At 41.3% G+C, this 22,095-nt stretch overlaps 1 protein-coding gene across 1 annotated transcript in view; it reads left to right on the top strand.

Annotated features, from left to right (window-relative positions):
• Nucleotides 1-22,095, top strand: part of LOC107303320 (sodium channel protein type 5 subunit alpha) — a 315,483-nt gene that overhangs the window by 87,964 nt on the left and 205,424 nt on the right. The window contains exons 7-9 of the mRNA XM_015832541.1: nucleotides 4,001-4,064; nucleotides 15,617-15,758; nucleotides 17,283-17,480. Coding sequence (XP_015688027.1) covers nucleotides 4,001-4,064; nucleotides 15,617-15,758; nucleotides 17,283-17,480 — 404 coding nt within the window. The remainder of the gene's footprint in view (nucleotides 1-4,000; nucleotides 4,065-15,616; nucleotides 15,759-17,282; nucleotides 17,481-22,095) is intronic.

The following is a 22,095-nucleotide window of genomic DNA, read 5'->3' as shown; positions in this document are numbered from 1 at the left end:
CACGCCTTGGCTGCAGGCCCTGTAAATTCGCTGTGTTTCCTTTGCCCTTCGGAATAGGATTTTAGGGATTACTTTAAAGGAGGGCGGGTAGCTTGGGCTATAATTGCTTCTGCAGAATGCAAAATGGCTCTGTAGAATAGTTTCCATGTTCTAAATTCATGACTAGAAATTCAGGGCGGAATTTATGAAATCCTGCGAAAGTTTTGGCTTTGAAATGGAGTATGCTAGACCAGGGGTGTCAAACTCGATTTCATTGAGGGCCGCATCAGCATTGCGGTTGCCCTTGGGGGGCTGGGTGGGTGTGGCCAGGGTGAGTGCGGCCTACTGGGTGGGCATGGATGGAGTGGGTGTGGCCTACTGGGTGGGCGTGGCCATCTCTACATCGTTTGCGTCAAGGGTGCCTGTGGGGGCCTGGGCAGGAGTGGGACAGATCTGAGGGTCTCTGGCAGAAGGGGATGGGACCGGGGCAAGCACCAAGGCATGGTCCATTTCTTCATTCCTCACAAAGGGTGACACCTCCCCAGCAGGCACCCAGGGGGCGGGGCCAATGCGGCAGGGGCTGGTTCCTCGCTGTTTCCAGACGGCCTTGTGGAGCTAAGACTGAATGCGTTTCAGCATAGATGGCCACCACAAAATTGTACATTGGCTCTCAGACGGCCTGGGCCAGGGCCAAGGCAGCGGGGGCCGTTCCCTCACTGTTTCCAGGATGGCTTTGCGGGCCACATGAAACCACTTCGCAGGCTGCATCCGGCCCCCGGGCCTTGTGTTTGACATGTCTGTGCTAGACAATTCAACAAAAGGAGCAAACTTTGCTTAAATTCTCTTCTGACTAGGGACTGCTGATCTAAAACAAAATGTACACAACTCCTGGTAAGACAGTCTGATTTTTTGGGAGGAAGGATGCTCATGGATACATACGGGGCATTAATAAAAATCAAATCTGTGCCTATAAAAATTCAGCACATAGTAGCTCTCAGCTCAATATAGCCCAAGACTCTGCTTTACAACATGAAAAGAGCTTGTTGCTTGAGCAGTGATTCAAAAGATGTAAGCCAGTTCTTAGGACAACCCAACATCTAATCCTATTCTGCATTATTGAGCCGTTGTGGTGCAGTGACTAGAAAGCAATATTGCAGGCTAATTCTGCCCACAGCCTGGAGTTCAATCCTGGTGGGGACTCAAGGTTGACTCAGCCTTCTACCCTTCTGAGGTCGGTAAAATAAGGACCCAGATTGTTGGGGGGAATATTGTTGAAGTGGTATATAAATCTAAGTGTTATTGCTATAATCCTAAACCTGGTGTGTATGCATGGCGGGGGGGAGATAATAATAATAATAATAATAATAATAATAATAATAATAATAATAATAATAATAATAATAATAATAATAATAATAATAATAATAATAATAATAAAAGTTGGAAGGGACCTTGGAGGTCATCTAGTCCAACCCCCTGCTCAGGCAGGAAATCCTATACCATTTCAGACAAATGGTTGTCCAGTCTCTTCTTAAAAACTTCCAGTGTTGGAGCATTCATCACTTCTGGAGGCAGGTTGTTCCACTGGTTAATTGTTCTAACTGTCAGGAAGTTTCTCCTTAGTTCTAGGTTTCTGCAGGTTCAGATGCCGTTTTTTGTTTTTAGTTTTTGCAAGCTCAGAGAGAGAGAAGTCTTCTGAACTAACTTTCTATTTTTGGAAAAAGATATGACATAGTAGTCATAGTACAGAAAGTACTATAGAAACTATGTGAAACTATGGTACACAACAGAAATTATTGCATGCACTATTGGCAGCCATTGTCAGATGTTCTGAAAGTTCTTAAAATGATATTGCAAATTCTGTAATCCTGTCACAGATATTGTAGTTGTGCCCTATAAGCATTTTCTTGCATTATTTTTTAAAAAATAGCATTTCTTTTATTGCTGCATGTTTCAGCTCACCCCTTAATCAGCCTGTAAAGAGTGCTCCCACACCCTTTTCTTTCTGTCACCTATGCGGTAGTGATTTTGCCTTGCACAGGCTGGCTGAATGAGGCGAGCATGAAAAGATAGCTGGCATTGCTTTTTTTATCTTTTATCTGTCCTGTAGAGGCATGAGGTGGCCCGCTGCACATTCCTTTCTGGCACAGTCATGCTGTTTTGCTTTATAAGCACCTTGTCACTTCCAGAGATAGCTAAGTTCTACTCAACACCATCACACCCAACGTGAGGAAAGGGAAAAAAATGGATGGGAAGAATGCTTGAAAGAAAAGTGGCTACTTATCAGTTGCAAAAACAGTGCATCATTTCTGGGCATAATAAATGCTTCGGACATTCTTTGGTTATTCTAAGCTGAGACAACCAAGTTTAGCAGAACATCCTGCTGTGTAGGAAAGTAGAATCCAAAATGCAAAGAGATCCTGGATCTCTCCCTTTAATGGTCTAGGGCAGGGGTAGGCAACCTTGGCTCTTTTTATGACTCGTGGACTTCAACTCCCAGAATTCCTGAGCCAGCATGGCTCAGCATGGAAACCTCTCCCTTTCCCCTCAGCATGGCTGGCTCAGGAATTCTGGGAGCTGAAGTCCACGAGTCATAAAAGAGCCAAAGTGGCCTACCCCTGGCCTAGACCAGGAGTTTCCAAACTTGGCAACTTTTAAGACTCAACTCCCAGAATTCCCCAGCCAGGATGGGGATGGTGGTGTCAGCTAAGGGGAAAGGAGAGGCAGGTAATCTTGATCTCATCCTGCTCGATTCCAGGGTGAGGTCACAGATTTCTCTCATGGATCCAGTAAGACCAAAGAATATCTTGACTGGGTCAAGCCATGATCTCTTTTATCCCAGCCATTCAACTTATGACCACAACTGAACCCAAAATTTCTGTTGCTAAGTGAGACATTTGTTAAGTCAGTTTTGCCTCATTTTTACAACCTTTCTTGCCACAGTTGTTAAATGAATCCCTGCAGTTGTTAAATTAGTAATGTGGTTGTTAAGTGAATATGGCTTCCCCATTGGCTTTGCTTGTTGGAAGGTGGCAAAAGATGATCATCATAAATATGAGTCAGTTGCCAAACGTCTGAGATTTGATCACATAACCATGTGGGTGCTGCAATGATGATAAGTGTGAAAAATGTCATATGTCACTTTTTCCATGCCATTGTAACTTCAAACGATCACTAAGCAAACTGTTATAAATCGAGGACTATCTGTACTTCCTACCTGCATTTTACCCCAAATTTGTTGGAATCCAACTCCCATAATCCTTAGCAAGTATATGCCATATTTATTTTTGCCTATTACTATATGCGTAAATGTAAGGCATGAACATACTCCATGTTGTCTTTTGATCCTGATGCTAAATTAATGCCTCCCTGATACATCCTAAATTGTCTAGAACAGTGATGGCGAACCTTTTAGAGACCGAGTGCCCAAAAACCGCCTTGCCCCCCCGCCCTGCCCACTCGCAGGGCCATCCACTGCCTCCATGGCCTGCCACGGAGGCAGTGGGTAGCCAGGCGTCCCAGCAGTGCCATGCACGTGATGGGGCACGAGGGTGGAGTCTTGGCCCTGCTGCCTGCTGCCATGTCCTTGGCCGTGCTGCTCCCTGCGGGCCGCGCTCGGGGGCGACTCTCCTCCAGGGGGGGCTGCTGGTGAGGAGGAGGCTGTGGGGGGAGGCGGAGCTGGGGCAACAGCATGCGTGCTCACAAAGAGGGCTCTGAGTGCCACCTCTGGCATGCGTGCCATAGGTTCGCCACCACTGGTCTAGAATCTCTTGGTGGCCTCCTGTCCCAGTGTCCAGATAATATCAGCCAGGTGCTGGGGTCTTTTTATACAGATATGTAGAAAAAAAAACATCTAGGGGAGGGAGGGATTTTATCTTAGATACAACTCTTGGTGCTCTAAAATGTCATACTTCCAGCCAATTTTGAACAATTCCCATTTACACTGATAAAGGGATCAGACTTTTTTTCAGCTTGCACCTATTGTTAATTAAAAACACTTATTGCTGCATTTCTGTTACAGAAAACTACTTCATTAAGGAGGGCACAACAGATCCATTACTGTGTGGCAATAGCACAGATGCTGGGTGAGTTTGATTTGATCATATTTTGAGAAAGAATGACAAACCTCTGTTGTTATAACTAGATCTTCTTAGTTTTCCTAATGTTGTGCAGAAACCACGACTACGTCATATATGTTGCAATGTCACTGTACAAATGATGTAAATTATATAATTTGACTTATTTGGACAGTGATATCTCAATATGTGTGATCTCACTTCTCCCCTATCCCTTTACAGATGTATTTGATAAATTCTTTGTTGGCATTGTTGCATGAAATGAAGTTTCTGAAATAAGTAAAACAAGTTCCTGGATATTTCATAACAGGCCTTTGAAAATTTGGTTAGATAGTTTATTTATTTTTATTTATTATTAGACTTCTATACTACCCATCTCGCCAAGGCAACTCTAGGCAGCTTACAGTCATATAATTAAAATACCATGTTAAATATTAAAATGTTAAAACATTAAATAAGAACCATACCATTAAAAATTCTGATAAAATTTGTTTAACCACGATGGAAAGAAAAAGAGTGAAGTCCACAGAGAGAGGAGATGGAGTCTACAAGTAGTCATTGACTTATGACCACAACTGAGCCCAAAATTTCCATTATTAAGCAAGACAGTTAAATGAATTTTGTCCCACTTTGCGATCTTTCTTGCCACAGTTATTAAGTGAATCACTGCAGTTCTGAAGTTAGTAACATGGTGTTAAGTGAATTTGGCTTCCCTGTTGACTTCACTTGTGAGAAGGTCATAAAATGTGATCACACAAAGCTGAGACATTGCAAACATCACAAATACGAGTCAGTTGTCAAGCGTCCAATAGCAATCCTGTGACCCTGGGGATGCTGCAATGGTCATAAGTGTGAAAAACAGCCATGCCACTTTTTTGAGCGCTGTTGTAATTTCTAACAAAGGCTTGTAAGTCGAGGACTACCTGTAGAGGTCATGTTTCTCCATCTCTCCAGCTCTCAGAAATTTTAGATCCAAACTACTGTAGCTGAGTTGATCCAGACTAAATTGGCTGAATTTAACTGCACTGAAATGTAATTTAAATTCATGCATAACGTATTGCATGAATTTCAGTAAAAAAAAAAAAAAGCACAATAGACTCTGATGGCTGTTTTCTTGGAAGTAAAGTTCATTAAGTTCAATGAGACTTACTTTCTGTATTGATTTCCTTGGAAAGTACAACATTACATATGCTTATTTGAAAGCACTTTAAAGATTTGAAGTCCAGTAAGACTAATGGGCTAATTGTTGTATTTCGGACTGCTTCAATTCAGTGGAGCAACTCATGATTGTTAGTTCAGCTCTAGAGGGCAGTCACAGTTCAGAGGGTCAACGTGAACGGCAAAAATGGTCACCCAGTCATGATAATAACATTATCTGCAGAAAAAAATCAGGTTAAGTTGCTAATATTTTTTCAAAGTTTATATTTCTAGTGTTTTTCCCATGTATTATCTTCCTCCTTCTCCTCCAGCTTGCCCTGGCATTCAGTTGATAATTTAAAAAAAAGGAGAATGCTAGAAATGAGAAGGGAACATAAGAAAAACCTTGAAATAGAGACATGGGAGAAAAGCAAGAATGAAAATATGCATGATTAATTCTAGTGTTGTCGCTTTCAAGAAGAAACAGGGCATATATATATTTTTAAAGGCCTTTGGAAAATATGTGTGATGAAAATTTAGAAGAATTTCCATGACAGAATTTTAAAGGAATTTCTAAGGAAATATAAATGCTACAGTTGCACTGAAATAAAAAATAAATAAAACTGACATAAGGCTATCTCCAGGTGTATAAAAAGCTTCTCCAGGGTTTGAATTAAGGAGCTTCTGAGGAGAGGTTACAAGGTGCTTCAGAGCAGATGTGGGCACATCACTCAAGCATGTATTTTTGTATACAGATAGTCCTTGACTTGTAGCCATTTGTTTACTGACCCATCCAAGTTAGAACAGCACTGAAAAAAATGACTTACAACCTGTCCTTGCATTTACAACCATTGCAGCATCACCGTTGCCAAATAATCAAAATTCAGGCGCTTGACAACCTGTATTTATGACGGTTGCAGCATCCCAGGGTCACATGATCGCCATTTGTGATCTTCCCGATTGGTTTCTGCCAAGCAAAGTCAGTGAGGGAAGCTGGATTTGCTTAACAGCCGTGTGATTCATTTAACAACTGCAGTGATTTGCTTAACCACCACGGCAAGAAAAGATGTAAAACTGGACATAACTTACTTAAGAACCTAAGGAGAAACTTCCTGACAGTGAGAACAATTAACCAGTGGAACAACCTGCCTCCAGAAGCGGTGAATGTTGCAACACTGGAAGTTTTTAAGAAGAGACTGGACAGCCATTTGTCTGAAATGGTGTAGGGCCGTGGTGGTGAACCTATGGCATGCATGCCACAGGTGGCACGCAGAGCCCTCTCTGTGGGCACACGCGCCATCACCCCAGTCCTAGGCCTTCAGCTGGGTTTTATAAAACCTTTTCGCTTTAGGCCTCCACCACTGTGTGCAAAAAAAATAAATTTCAACTTCTTGCGGGGAAAATTTTTTTTTAGTCCCACCCTGTCTGCCATTACCACAGCCACGCCCACCCAATGGGCCACGCCCACCCAATGGGCCATGCCCACCTGGTACCCGAAGATACATAAGTGGGTTTTGGGTTGCACTTTGGGCACTCAGTCTCTAAAAGGTTCGCCATCACTGATATAGGGTTTCCTGCCAGAGCAGGGGGTTGGACTAGATGACCTCCAAGGTCCCTTCCAACATCATCATCATCATTATCATTATTATTATTAACCAACTTAACAACCGCCTCACTTAACAATGGAAATTGTGGGTCTCAGTTGTGACACGTGTGGTTACTGTGCAAACCTAGGAAGAAATACTGTTTTTTTTTTTAAAGAAGTGCTAACTTGTATGATAGCATTTTGAAGCAGTTTTTTGGCATCCGATCTGAATGGTTTTCACATCCCTATTGGGCATTATCAAAATACATTTTCAGTAGTTTGCTAATTGGCTGTGACATCGCCAGGGTCAAGGGGACAATGGAAAAATGTGCCCTCTGTTCTTGTGGAAGCTCTGTTCTTTTATCCCTTCTTCCACAATTTTCCCCCCACTTTCAATTTAGCCATTTGTGTACCTCTGTCATTCTTTTTCCACCTTACCAGATAGCAGAATTTTGGTTTGTTCTTTTCTGCTGACCCTATTTTTAAAGGAATTCAATGTACAGGGAGCCCTTGACTTACAGCCATTCATTTAGTGGCCGTTCAAAGTTACTACAGTTACTACTACATATAAGGAATGGCTGCTGGAATTGGGTATGTCTAGTTTAATGAGAAGGAGCAGGGGGGATATGATAGCAGAGTTCTAATATCTCAGGGGCCACCCCAAAGAAGAGGGAGTCAAGCTATTTTCCAAGGTGCCTGAAGGCAGGACAAGAAGCAATGGATGGAAACTAAGCAAGGAGAGAAGCAACCTGGAATTAAGGAGAAACTTCCTGACAGTTAGAACAATTAACCAGTGGAACAACCTGCCTCCAGAAGTGGTGAAGGCTCCAACACTGGAGGTTTTTAAGAAGAGACTGAACAGCCATTTGTCTGAAATGGTATAGGGTTTCCTTCCTGAGCAGGGGGTTGGACTTGATGACCTCCAAGGTCCCTTCCAACTTTATTATTATTATTATTATTATTATTATTATTATTATTATTATTATTATTATTATTATTATTATTATTATTATTATTACTACTACTACTACTACTACTACTACTACTACTACTACTACTACTACTGCATGAAAAAAGGGACTTACGATCATTTTCACCCTTATGACCTTTGCAGCATCCCCATGCTCACATGACCAAAATGTGGCCATTTGGCAACTGGCATGTACAGCTAGTCCTCTCACCTTATGACTATAATTGAGCCCAAAATTTCTGTCACTAGGCAAGACAGTTACTAAGTAAATTTTGCCCCGTTTTACAATCTTTCTCGCCACTGTTGATAAATGAATCACTGCAGTTGTTAAATTAGTAACACAGTTGTTAAGTGGATCTGCTTGTCAGAAAATCGCAAAAGGGGATCACATGATCTGGGACACTGCAGCCATCATAAAATACGAATCAGTTGCTAAATGTATGAATTTTGATCACATGACATGATGCTGCTGCAGTAAAAGGTTGTAAGTGTGAAAACAGTAGCTTTTTTCAGTGCCACTGAAACTTTGAATGGTTGCTAAATGAACTGTTGTAAGTTGAGGGCTACCTATATTTATAACCGCTGCACTGCCCCAGAGTCATGTGATCACGATTGCTAATCTTCCCAGCCAGCTTCCAGCAAGCAAAGTCAACGGGAGGTTAGATCTGCTTAATTATCTCCTGATTCACTTAACAGCTACAATGATTTGCTTAACAACAGTGGCAAAAGGTCATAAAATGAGGCACAACTCGTTTAACAACTGCCTTGCTTAGCCGCAGAAATTTTGGGCTTAATTGTAGTCATAGGTCAAGGACTACCTGTGATATCATTCTTTTTACAAAAACACTCTAGGACAGACATGTCAAACACAAGGCCCGGGAGCCGGAGCCGGCCCGCGAAGTGGTTTCATGTGGCCTGCGAAGCCATCCTGGAAACAGTGAGGGAATGGCCCCCGCTGCCTTGGCCCTGGCCCAGACCGGTCGGGAGCCAATGTACAATTTTGTGGTGGCCATCTATGCTGAAACACATTCAGTCTTAGCTCCACAAGGCCATCTAGAAACAGTGAGGAACCAGCCCCTGCCGTGTCGGCCCCACCCCGGGTGCATACTGGGGAGGTGTCACCCTTTGTGAGGAATGAAGAAATGGACCATGCCTTGGCGCTTGCCCCGGTCCCACCCCCTTCTGCCAGAGACCCTCAGATCTGTCCCACTCCTGCCCAGGCCCCCACAGGCACCCTTGATGCGAACGATGTAGAGCTGGCCACGCCCACCCAGTAGGCCACACCCACTCCATCCACACCCACCCAGTAGGCTGCACCCACTCTGGCCACACCCACCTGGCCCCCCAAGGGCAACTGCAATGCTGATGCGGCCCTCAATGAAATTGAGTTTGACACCCCTGATCTAGGAGAAGGAAGAAAACTTGAGGGGCATAGAATCTGGAACCTCCCTATGTTGCTGACTTTAAATTTTCTCCTAGTATTTTGGCCCAATGCTGTTTTAGCAAATACAAAAAAAAAGTAATTGAGGCACCCTAACAAATGGCAGATGTACCAAAACACCTTTGACAACTGCATCCTAATGATAGTTAGGACTCCTATAGAAACCTTAACTGCCTTTATCCTCTCTTGAACTTTAATTTTCATTTATAGATTTAGCCAAAAGTAATTTTTATGCTCTACAGGGAGATCCATTTTTCTTCCTTTGGTTTCCAAGTGCATTTGTTTACCTAGTCTATAAATACAAGTAATTTAGAAAGAGAATGAAGCCTTAGAAACTTCCCCGTGAATTTCAGTGCAATTTTAAAGTAGAACTATTTCTGCTGTTGTTGCCAGGGCTTTTCTTTAGAAAATCCCTAAATGTATTTTTGTTAAAAAGCAACAACAAAAAACTTTAGGACACCTGTTAGACACGATGCAAAAGTGGCCGTACTTTTTTTCTAACAAAAAAAGTTTTGCATATAATTTATTTCTTATTTAATTGCTGAAATGTTTACCACAAATGGGAAGATATAAAAGATGAAGGTTTTTTTCTTCAAATTGCAATCATTCTTTTTTCTAAAATTGTAGTGACTAAATTCAGAAGTTGGCTGGAAGACAGATCTTGGCAATGTTAGAAGTTTGAACAAAGCTAGTAACAAACATTTGGTAATTGTTCTTTTGACTGGTGACAGAAGCAAAATGTGTTTAGAATGGAAGAATAAGACCGATGTCGTTACACAGTTTTCCTTCTGGACTATTGTCTGTTAGGAATATAGACTGAGGTTAATTTTTTTTTGCTTGCTTTAATAACTTGAAAACTCTGGAAAGAAAAACTTGTTGATCTCAAAAATGATGATAGTTTTAAAAGAAAGATTGTGCAGAATCAATCTATGAACAACTACCAGTTTTGACTGTTGTTTACTGGCCTCTAAATTACAAGCAGCATTCAATGAACATATTGAATATAAGCAGTCCTCGACTTAACAACTATTTGTTTAGTGACCGTTGCAGCATCCCTATGGTCACATGCTCAAAATTCAGAAGGGTCACAATTGATTCCTATTTATGATGGTTGCAGTATCCTGTGGGTCATGTGACCTTCTGCAAGCAAAGTCAATGGGCAAACCAGATTCACTTAATAAATGGGTTACTACAGTAACTTAACAACTGAAGTCATTAACTTAACAACTGTGGCAAGAAATGTCGGAAAGTGGGGTAAAACTCACTTCACAACTGTCTTTCTTAGCAACATCATCATCATCATCATCATCATCATAATAATAATAATAATAATAATAGTAGTAGTAGTAGTAGTAGTAGTAATAATAATAATAATAATAATAATAATAATAATAATAATAATAAAAATAATAATAGTAGTTGGAAATGACCTTGGAGGTCATCTAGTCCAACGCCCTGCTCAGGCAGGAAACCCTATACCATTTCGGACAAATGGCTGTCCAGTCTCTTCTTAAAAACTTCCAGTGTTGGAGCATTCACCGCTTCTGGAGGCAGGTTGTTCCACCGGTTAATTGTTCTCACTGTCAGGAATTTTCTCCTTAGTTCTAGATTGCTTCTCTCCTTGATTAGTTTCCATCCATTGCTTCTTCTCCTGCCTTCAGGCGCTTTGGAGAATAGCTTGACTCCCTCTTCTTTGTGGCAGCCCCTGAGATACTGGAAGACTGCTATCATGTTCCCCCTCATCCTTCTCTTCATTAAAGTAGGCATACCCAATTCCAGCAACCGTTCCTTATATGCTTTAGCCTCCAGACCTCTATTTGGGTCTCAAGTGTGATCAAGTTGAGGACTATCTAGTTTTTGTCTGAACACAACCAGCACAACTAATTCTAGGGCAAGGAACAATATTATGTTGAATAGCAATGCTGATTCTAGTGCTTTTTGATATTGTTCTAATTTCCTGTGTCACATAGGAAGTGACATCCTTGCAGATGGGATTCTGATTGAAGGGTTAAATTAGGCTAAAGTCAGGATCCCAAAGTCAATGAACTGCATGCCTTTATAGCTGCTGAATGAACCCACATATGATTCTTGGGCAGATTCAGTTTTTACTGGCAATCCTCTGGAAAAGTAAACAGGCTCTTCACATTCTGAGTGATTTCTCTAGTACAGGTAGTCCTTCGCTCACAACAATTCATTTAGCGACCTTTTGAAATTATGATAATGCTAATAAAAGTGATTAATTACCGTTTCCCACACTTATAACTGTTGCCGCATCCCCATGACTACACGATCAAAATTCAGACACTTGTCAATTGATTCATATTTATGATGGTTGTAGTGTCCGAGGATTACGTGATCCCTTTTGCAATCTTCTGACAAGCAAAGTCAGTGGGGAAGCCAGATTCATTTAACAACCATGTTACTAACTTAACTTAGCCACAATGATTTACTTGACAGTTGTGCCAAGAAAGATCATAAGATGGGGCAAACCTCAATTAACAAATGTCTCAGTAACAAAAGTTTTGGGCTCAATTGTGGTCGTAAGTTGAGGACTCCCTGTAATCAGGCTCCTAACATTCTGAGTGACTTCCTCAGTACTATTTGAAATTTGAAATTCAATGGTGAAAATGAAATTCAATGGTGAAAAAAGCAAGGTACTACATTTAGGCAAGAAAAACCAAATGTACAGGTATAGTATAGGTGGCACCTTGCTCAATAGTAGTAACTGTGAGCAGGATCTCGGAGTCCTAGTGGACAATCACTTAAATATGAACCAGCAGTGTGCTGCAGCTGCCAAAAAAGCCAACACAGTGCTAGGCTGCATTAACAGAGGGATAGAATCAAGATCACGTGAAGTATTAATACCACTTTACAATGCCTTAGTAAGGCCGCACCTGGAATACTGCATCCAGTTTTGGTCACCACGATGTAAAAAAGATGTTGAGACTCTAGAAAGAGTACAGAGAAGAGCAACAAAGATGATTAGGGGATTGGAGGCTAAAACATATAAGGAACAGTTGCTGGAATTGGGTATGTCTAGTTTAATGAAGAGAAGGACAAGGGGGGACATGATAGCATATCTCAGGGGCTGCCCAAAAAAAGAGGGAGTCAGGCTATTCTCCAAAGCGCCTGAAGACAGGACAAGAAGCAACGGATGGAAACTAATCAAAGAGAGAAGCAACCTAGAACTAAGGAGAAACTTCCTGACAGTCAGAACAATTAACCAGTGGAACCACCTGCCTCCAGAAGCGGTGAATGCTCCAACACTGGAAGTTTTTAAGAAGAGACTGGACAGCCATTTATCTGAAATGGTGTAGGGTTTCCTGCCTGAGCAGGGGGCTGGACTAGATGATTTCCAAGGTCCCTTCCAACTTTTATTATTATTATTATTATTATTATTATTATTATTATTATTATTATTATTATTATTATTATTATTATTATTATTATTATTATTATTGACTAGGTGGATGGAATACAAAGCACCATTTGAATTTCCCATCATGCCTCTGAGTGATGCTACATCGGGAGCATCACTCAGATTATTTTGTGGGAAAATAAAATAGCAGTTCAAAGATGCTTTGAGGTATATATTGTAACTTTTATAAAACTTTTCAATAAAAAAAATAAAAATAAAAAAAAAGATGCAGATCCCGGAAGGGGAAAAGAGAGGAGGGAAGTGGCATAGGAAAAAACCTCCAAAATGCTGTGAGCCCGTAACCTATTCTTACAAACACAACCTAAACCCAGAATTAAGCAGGAAAACACTTATCCTATTTCAATGTGTTACGACTCTAGCATAAAGGTCATGAAGCCTGCTTGCTGGTTCCTCTTCTTTGAGATTAAAACCGACCCAGATGCTTACAATATCTGCCACATTTTTTTGCTGGCCGTTCACCGTCCTTTCCTTTCTTAGCCTATCATCTATGTTTATCTCACTTGCTTGTAGAGCAGAATGTATGTAGGAAGACGGCTGTCACAATATATGTATTTTGCAATTTCATTTAACAACTAGGTCTCCAGTTAACCGTTTTGCTTCAGTAGAATTTCTTCAGTTTCCATTTAATGAGGTCAGTCCTGAATAGATTCAACAAAGAGGTTCCATCTTTGCAGGTTCCATCAACTAAGTTGCAGGTTCCATCAACTAAGGAGCTATATCAGAAAAGTCTTCAGTGGTGGCCCCTTTTTTGTGGTGGCCCCTGCTTTAGGATCAACCTTTCCCCCCTAAAATGGGCTTGGCTTTATCTCCTCTGACTTTCTGGAAGTCTATTGTTGTGAAGACCTGGTTGTGTCCTTAGGCCTAAACCATGTTTGTGGACTGACAAAATACTGAAATGGCTCCAGCATACAAGGTAGTCCTTGACCTATGGCCATGATTAAGCTCAAAGGTTCTGTTGGTGAGACAGTTGTTAAGTGAGTTTTCCTCCATTTTACAATCTCTGTTGCCACTGTCATTAAGGGAATCACTGCAGTTGTTAAGTTAGTAACATGGTTGTTAAGTGAATCTGGCTTCCCCTTTTGACTTTGCTTGCCAGATGTTTGCAAAAGGTGATCACATGACTCTGGGACACTGGGACCATTATAAATATGAGTCAGTTGCCAAATTTCTGAATTTTCAACACGTGACCATGAAGATGCTGCAACAGTCATAAGTGTGAAAAATGGTCATAAATCCAATGCCATTGTAACTTTGAATGTTCACTAAATGAGCTGTTATAAGTCAAGGACTACCTGTAATCAACTCTGCTTTTTGCCCAGTGTCTTTTTAATTTTTGTTATGTGCCTTTTATATTTTTAAAGCTTTTAATAATATCAATATGAATTTGTCTATACTGTTTTTATCTTTATCGTGTGCTACCCACAGTCATTTGATTGTGAGATAGGCAATCATATAAATAGGACGAATAAATAAATGAATAGCTGTACTGAGTAACTTTAATATCTGCTCATGACTAACCATTTATTTAACAATCATAATACATTATCCATGATTTCATTTATGTGCCAATATAATTGAGGGCCTTGTATGTGACTATGATTCAGTCTTAGAATATTTTTCTTCCTTTTCTTTGTATTTCAAAATTCAGGCTGTTTAATTATATTTAATTAACAGTTGGTTTGTCTAGACTAGAGCAATGTTTCTTGAAAATGGCAACTTGACAATGTCTCAACTTCAATTCTAACTTTGATCCTAAGAATCAAAGTTGACACATCATCAAGTTTGCAGTTGCATTTACATTACCGTTTCCCTGGGCCCCCAAAATTTCTCTTGCTGATTGAGACAATTGTTAAGTGATTTTTGCTCCATTTTATAACCTTTCTTGCCACAGTTGTTAAGTGAATCACTACAGTTTTTAAGGTAGTAACAGGGCTGCTAAGTGACTCTAGTTTCCTCACTGACTTTGCTTGTCAGAAGAGCTCATGATCCCTGGCACATTGCAACCATCATAAATACAAGCCAGTGGCCAAATGTCTGAATTTTGTTCACATGATCATGGCGATGCTGCAACAGTCTTGAGTGTGAAAAACAGTCATAAGCCACTTTTTTCAGTGCTGTTGTAACTTCGAGCAGTCACTAAACGAATGGTTGTAAGTCAAGGACTATACAGTACAGCCTTGTCTTTCTCTGTATTGCCATGCTCTGGAATACAGCTGTCACGGTTCCAACAGATGAGACTAGTAAAAGAGAACCCCAAGGCAAAAAAAGCTTTCTTAAAGAACATATTTATTTGGCTACATAATATCTGCTAGATCAGAAGTGAAACCAAGACTGAAGTTCCCTCCCAAAGGTTACAATGTTACAAAGTTGAACTTCCCACCCCAGTAATATATCATAAATCACTTTCCCCAATTAACTACTTGAGCAGGCTTCAGCCCGTCAAAATGCAATCAGCAATGACCTTGGTTCCCACAGAACAATTTATTGTTTTGACTAAGAAAAAAAAACAACTCATTCCCGCCCCTCCCAAATCTGTGGCAACCAAAAACAAAGGGAAAATAGCTTCAGCCAAATTCGTTTGTAGTGTTGACAGGAGCATAGCATGTTATGGACTAGACATTGAATACGTTAGCTGGTTTTTAAAAATAGCTTGTCCATTTTTTGTTTGTTTTTTATTGGGAGGAGGGGAGATGAATATTCAATAGCAGAATAACAGAATAGCAGAGTTGTTCTTCAGAATAATAGAATAACAAATGACTGTCCAATTTCTTCTTAAAAGTCTCCAGTGATGGAGCACCCACAACTTCTGGAGGCAAACTGTTCCACTGATTAATTGGTCTCACTGTGAGGAAATTCCTCCTTAGTTCTAGGTTGCTTCTCTCTCCTTGATTAGTTTCCATCCGTTGCTTCTTGTCCTGCCTTCAGGTGCTTTCCGTTGATAAGCAGGTAGTTATAGTGTAGCTCACCCTATCTACTTTATCTTCTGCAGCACATGTCCACCAGGCTACAGGTGTTTAAAGGCTGGAGACAATCCTGACCATGGCTTCACAAGCTTTGATACCTTCGGCTGGGCTTTTCTCTCCTTGTTCCGCCTCATGACTCAAGACTGCTGGGAACGTCTCTACCAACAGGTAGCCTGCTTATTTATTGTCATGTTTATTCGTTATAGCTTGGCTTTCCTGCAGGGTCTCAGCAGATGGCAACACTTGGTAGATCTTGTCTCAGCTTGGAAAATAATAAGCTTGGTGAATGCTTGGATGAGAGATGACCAGGAATCTCAAAACTAAACACAAAAGTTGAAAACATATTCTCGACCAGGGATGGCAAACCTTTTAGAGACCGAGTGCCCAAACTGCAACCCAAACCCCACTTATTTATCGCAAAGTGCCAGGGCTGCATCAGCATTGTAGTGCCCTCAGGGGGGGGTGGGGGCGTGGCCCACTGGGTGGGCGTGGCTGCAGTGGTCATGGCAGACTGGGTGTACGTGGCCAGGGCCAGTCCTTTGCCATCTCTGGGGCATCCCTGGGGGGCCAATGCCGCTTGCTCGCTCACTTCCTGCCCTGTCGCTTCCAAACGCCACATGCTCGCTACTCTGGCGAACTCTGCTGGGGCAACGGCGCACGTGCCCACAGAGAGGGCTCTGAGTGCCACCTCTGGCACGTGTGCCATAGGTTCGCCACCACTGTTCTAGACAAAGACACTGGCAAACAGTTTCTATGTGGTTGCAAAATGGGCAGACGTGTTTCTGTGCTGTAAGCTGTCCAGAGTCTATGGGAGTTGTTTGTAAGAACCACTTTGGTTTAGTGGTCAAGTTAATATGCTAAAAAACAGGAAACTATGAGTTCTAGTTCTGTTTTAGTCATGAAAACAGCTGGGCTTTGGGCCAATCCCCATGAGATAGTGAGTTCTAATTCTGTCCCAGGCAAGACAGCCAATTGGGTGACTTTGGACCCATCACTAGGAGACTGTGTGTTCTAATCTTGTCCCAGCCACCATGAATGCTGGCTGCGTGACTTTAGGCCGATCACCAGAAGATTGTGAATTCTAGTCATGTTTTAGGCATGAAAGCTGGCTGGGTGGCTTTGAGCGAATTATCAGGAGACGGTGAATTCTAATCCTGCCCCAGGCATAAATGCCAGCTGGATGGTTTTGGGCCAATCACCAAAAGATTGTGATTTCTAGTCCTGCATTTAGGGGAAAAAACTGTCTGGGGGGACTTCAAGTCAGTCCCTTTCTCTCAACCTAAGCACCTTATTGGGTTGTTTTTGTGGGAGGAAGAAGATGTATTAATTATCTTTGCCACTTTGACTTATATTTAAAAATAATAATGGCAGGATACAAATAAATATAATATGTATGTATTATATTTATTTATATCCTGCCATTATTATTTTTAAATATAAGTATGTATGTATGTATGTATGTATGTATGTATGTATGTATGTATGTATATCCACGAAGACATCTTTCTCTGTTGCTGGTCATCTCTGGAAAATGCAATGAGATCCACTAATGTTATGATTCACAAATGTTTATGATGAAGCATGCATGGTTCTAATAACTCTTGAATATCTCTTTTCCCTCCCATTTTTTCTTTTTCCCCTTCCCCTCCCTTCCTCTCTCCCTCCCTCCCTCCCCCCCTCTCATTTATATAGACTCTGAGATCTGCTGGAAAGATCTACATGCTTTTTTTCATGCTGGTCATATTTTTGGGGTCTTTTTACCTAATCAACTTGATTTTGGCTGTGGTGGCCATGGCTTACGAGGAGCAGAACCAAGCTACCATTGCAGAAATGGAGGCCAAGGAAAAGAAATTTCGAGAAGCCATGGAGGCACTGAAGAAGGAGCAAGAGGTTTGTAAACTTCTTAATAACTTGGAGCAACTTGTGGACTTCAACTCCCAGAATTCTTGAACCAGCAGGGAACTGAAGTCCATAATCACAAAGGGCCCTTCGTTTCCCACTTCTGTGCTAAAGTGTCATGTTGCATGATGAGAATAAGCATCTCATTGGTTATCACCATTAAACATGGGGGCCATTACTCCAGTTGCAGGGTACATTTGCAGTAAAGCTGTAGCAGCGAGCCTACTCAATCAAAGGTGCAGTAGGGAGCTCCAACTTCTCAAAACACATGCAGTAGGGCTGCTTATTCAGTCAAAAGCCAGCCTGGTTTCCCAGACCCTTCAGAACTAACACAGGCAGTCCTGGACTTACAACCACAATTGAGCCCCAAATTCTATTCCTAAGCAAGACAGTTGTTAAGTGAGTTTTCCCTCCATTTTACAACCTTTCTTGCCACAGTTGTTAAGTGAGTCACTACAGCTGTTAAGTTAGTAACATAGTTGTTAAGTGAATCTGGCTTCCCCATTGACTTTGCTCGTCAGATGGTTACAAAAGAGGATCATGTGACACTGCAACCGCCATAAATATATCATAAAGATGAGCCAGTTGGCCAAGCGTCTGAATTTTGATCACGTGACCATGTGGAGGTCATAAGTGTGAAAAATGGTCATAAGTCATGTTTTCAGTCCTGTTGTAACTTCGAGGGGTCGCTAAATGAATGGCTGTAAGACGAGGACTATCTATAAAAGAACATAAGGAGGTTCTGTCAAGTTGTGGCAAAAGGACTTTTTGGTGTTCTGTGTGAAGCAATTGGCTGAAGTCTTGGATGACTGAAAGTTGTTTAGCTAGAGTTAGAATTGCATTAGTTAATGAAGTTGATTTTTCTTTCAGTGCTGGAATTGACCAGTTGACTTTTATCACCCGTCACAGATTTGCTGACCAAGTGACCTCCAAAGTTTGGGCTTTATTTTCTGTTTTTTTGGGTTTAATTACACCCAGCCTGTTGGGGAGGAATTTTCTTTCCATCCTCTCCTGGTTCTCTAGATCAGGGCTTTTCAACCTTTTCACCCATTGCACCACTTTTAGGATATGGCAATATCCGACTACCACCAGTCGCCTAGCAAGGTGTCAAAAACTTGATGACTCCCCTCCAAAAGGAACAAAGTGATAAAGTACAGGTAGTCCTCGACTTACAACAGTTCGCTTAGTGACTGTTTGAAGTTACAATGGCATGGAAAACAGTGCCATGAGACACGGTGCTCTCATTCCCCTCCCCCGCTACCACTTTTCTAGGATGGTTGCGTACCAATGTACCACAAGTAGTACCCGTACCACTGGTTGAAAAGCCCTGGATTAGAGGGTTGGGTGGGCAAGGGGAAAACTGGTTTATTGAGAAGGAGGGTAGCAAGGATATCTAATTTGCCCTGTTCATGAGTTACCTTGTTGACCCTGAAGGCCCCTTTCACCCTTATTTTACATTTATTTGTTTATTAAAGAAATTTATATAGCTGCCCAACTCATGCATAGATGATTCCAGGCAGTTTACAAAATTACTATCACAATTCCCTTACTACAAAAGGTAGGGGCTGCAAGTAAAAAAATGTGGCCAGTTCATCAAATAAGATAAATCTGAATTGGTTGAGAAAATCTGACTTCTAAAACTTGTCCCCTTCACTCCATAAAAGAGTTCAAAGATCTGAATCTTTTTTTTAAAAAAAAAAAGAATGGCCTGCAAATCCAAAAAAAAAAAAAGAAAGAAAAAAGATCTAAGATCTAATTTTGTTGTTGATGTTATCATTTTCAAATATACAGTAATGGCATTTTGACCATTCATTTACTGGAAGATTATGTACTTTGCAGCCCTGTGTTTTACCAGTTTGTGAGGGCGAAACATGTAAAATGCTGTGTTTTCCTGGCTGACAAAAGCATTGATGGGGAACATTCAAATATGAATCTCTCTCTCTCTTATTCTCTCTCATTCTCTCTGTTATTCTCTCTCTCATTCTCTGTCTCATTCTCTATCTCATTCTCTCTCTTGTTTTCTTTCTCTCATTCTCTCCCTGTCTCATTCTCTCCCTACTTCATTCTCTCTCTTTCATTCTCTCTCATTCTTTCATTCTCTCGCACGTGTATGCCCACACATACCCCAAAACCACACAGAAAACTGCACATTTTGCTTTTCCAACAACAAAGTTCAGTGTCACCAAATGCCAAAAAGTCATCTTTTATGTATAGGTCCCAACATCTTCCTGTCTTCTCAAATAGGTTCCCCACATGGGAAAGGTAAGCTAGGTCTACATTAGCTACTCCTAATGGGAGGGGAATAAAAGGAACGACAACAACTTTGCCCCTCTCCAGCTTGATTGTATCAGGGCAGGTTTTGTCAAGGAGGTTTTTCTCTTGTCCTTCTTTGAAACATCTTTTTCCCCCGTCAGTAAAATTACCTAGTTGTACATAGAAAAATTAAGCATGTTGTGTGCATGATTTTCAGTTCATTGTCCCTGCCGATTTTTTTGCCAAAGGAAGGGCTGCTGTGTCAATCAAGATACTCCCAATTATGCATTTTGTCACATGACAGCAAGGACCGTCCATTCTCTGTACTTCTTCCATCCCAGCTGGGACCAAAAGTCACAAGTTTTCTGTTGCTCTCAAGATTCCCCTTGTAACGCCATTTATGAAGCACTTAATAATAGTAAAGTTGGAAGGGACCTTGGAGGTCATCTAGTCCAACCCCCTGCTCAGGCAGGAAACCCTATACCATTTCAGACAAATGGCTGTCCAGTCTCTTCTTGAAAACTTCCAGTGTTGGAGCATTCACCGCTTCTGGAGGCAGGTGGTTCCACTGGTTAATTGTTCTCACTGTCAGGAAATTTCTAGGTTGCTTCTCTCCTTCATTAGTTTCCATCTGTTGCTTCTTGTCCTGCCTTCAGGTGCTTTGGAGAATAGCTTGACTCCCTCTTCTTTGGGGCAGCCCCTGAGATATTGGAACACTGCTATCATGTTCCCCCTCGTCCTTCTCTTCATTAAACTAGACATACCCAATTCCAGCAACCGTTCCTTATATGTTTTAACCTCCAGTCCCCTAATCATCTTTGTTGCTCTTCTCTGCACTCTTTCTAGAGTCTCAACATCTTTTTTGCATTGCGGTGACCAAAACTGGATCCACTATTCCAAGTGTGGCCTTACCAAGCCATTGTAAAGGCACTTGTTAGACACAGCCTGTTGGTATTCTTCTCCTTATCATCTTCGATGTTATTCGGTTGCATATTAGCACCAGAGGGAAATTAATCGCTTTCCGTTCAATAGTGGCAGTCCTTGCCATCCGTTCCAGTTAATTAACTGGTTTTTTTTTTCTTCAGATTTACTGTATTGATCTCCCAACTTCAAACAGCCATTAGGACCTCATTAGTCAACAAGTGAATTAATAGAAAGGGTCAGTTGTTTAAACAGTACCAAGCTTTCCCTTGTGAAAATAAAACAATTCGTAGAACAAAAGCCAAGGATATGAGAGGGAATACATAATGCTGACTAGCGTGAGCCAAACTGTATTTAAGAGACAGTCTGGTGGAGTGGTTAAAGATAATATGCTAAAAAGTGGGAGACTGTGAGTTCTAGTTCTGTCTTAATCCCAAGAGCAAGTTGGGTAATTTTGGACCAATCCTGCCCTTTAACATCAATGGCTATATTGCGAGAAAGGTAACTATTTGTTTCTTTTTCACATTTTTGATCCCTCAGATAGATAGATAGATAGATAGATAGATAGATAGATAGATAGATAGATAGATAGATAGATAGATAGATAGATAGATAGATAGATAGATAGAGAGAGAGAGAGAGAGAGACAGACAGACAGACAGACAGACAGACAGACAGACAGACAGACAGACAGACAGACAGACAGACAGACAGACAGATAAAATTGCAGTAGACTGAGGGAGATATTAGAATCTGTTAATTGAGGCTGCATGCCTGAATGTGTAAAATACATTAAGAATAATAATTTATCTGTTTTACACATTGTACATCATAATTTTTTCTGTCCAATTTATATTCCCTCCCCTCTATTATACAGGATAGAGTAGGAGACTTAGTCTAAATAAAATCACCAACTGTTTAAACCACTCAAACATATACCCTGGCAAAAATATCAAATCCCCTCTAAAGTAAATAAGGTGATGGGCTAGTCCAGGGCTTTTCAACCTTTTCACCCATTGTACCACTTTTAGGATATGGCAATATCCGAGTACCACCAGTCGCCTAGCAAGGGGTCAAAATCTTGACCAAAAAAAAAAAAAAAAGGAAAAAAGTGATGAAGTACAGGTAGTCCTCGACTTACAACAGTTCGCTTAGTGACTGTTCTAAGTTACAATGGCACTGAAAAAAGTGCCCTCCAAGCCACAGCCGAGCAAGAGACCTGCCTGCCCACCTGGTGGCGCTCTTCCTCCTGTCCGAGGTTTTCATTGTTGTGAGCATTTCTGTTGAGGATTGGCAGCGGGGGTGGGGTGGGGGGTGTTTGGTTTTTATTCCCCCCGTCTGCTGGGTGGTTGCAGCAGGTTTTGGTCACTTCACATGACCCTGGGACACTGTGACCGTCATAAATATGAATCAGTTGCCAAGCATCTGAATG

The sequence above is a fragment of the Protobothrops mucrosquamatus genome, unplaced genomic scaffold (genome assembly GCF_001527695.2).
Source record: "Protobothrops mucrosquamatus isolate PMUCROS unplaced genomic scaffold, P.Mucros_1.0 scaffold5, whole genome shotgun sequence".
In the NCBI taxonomy this organism is placed as follows: Eukaryota; Metazoa; Chordata; class Lepidosauria; order Squamata; family Viperidae; genus Protobothrops; species Protobothrops mucrosquamatus.
The sequence above is the reverse complement of the archived record's forward strand: the minus strand, read 5'-3'. Positions and strand labels throughout refer to the sequence as shown.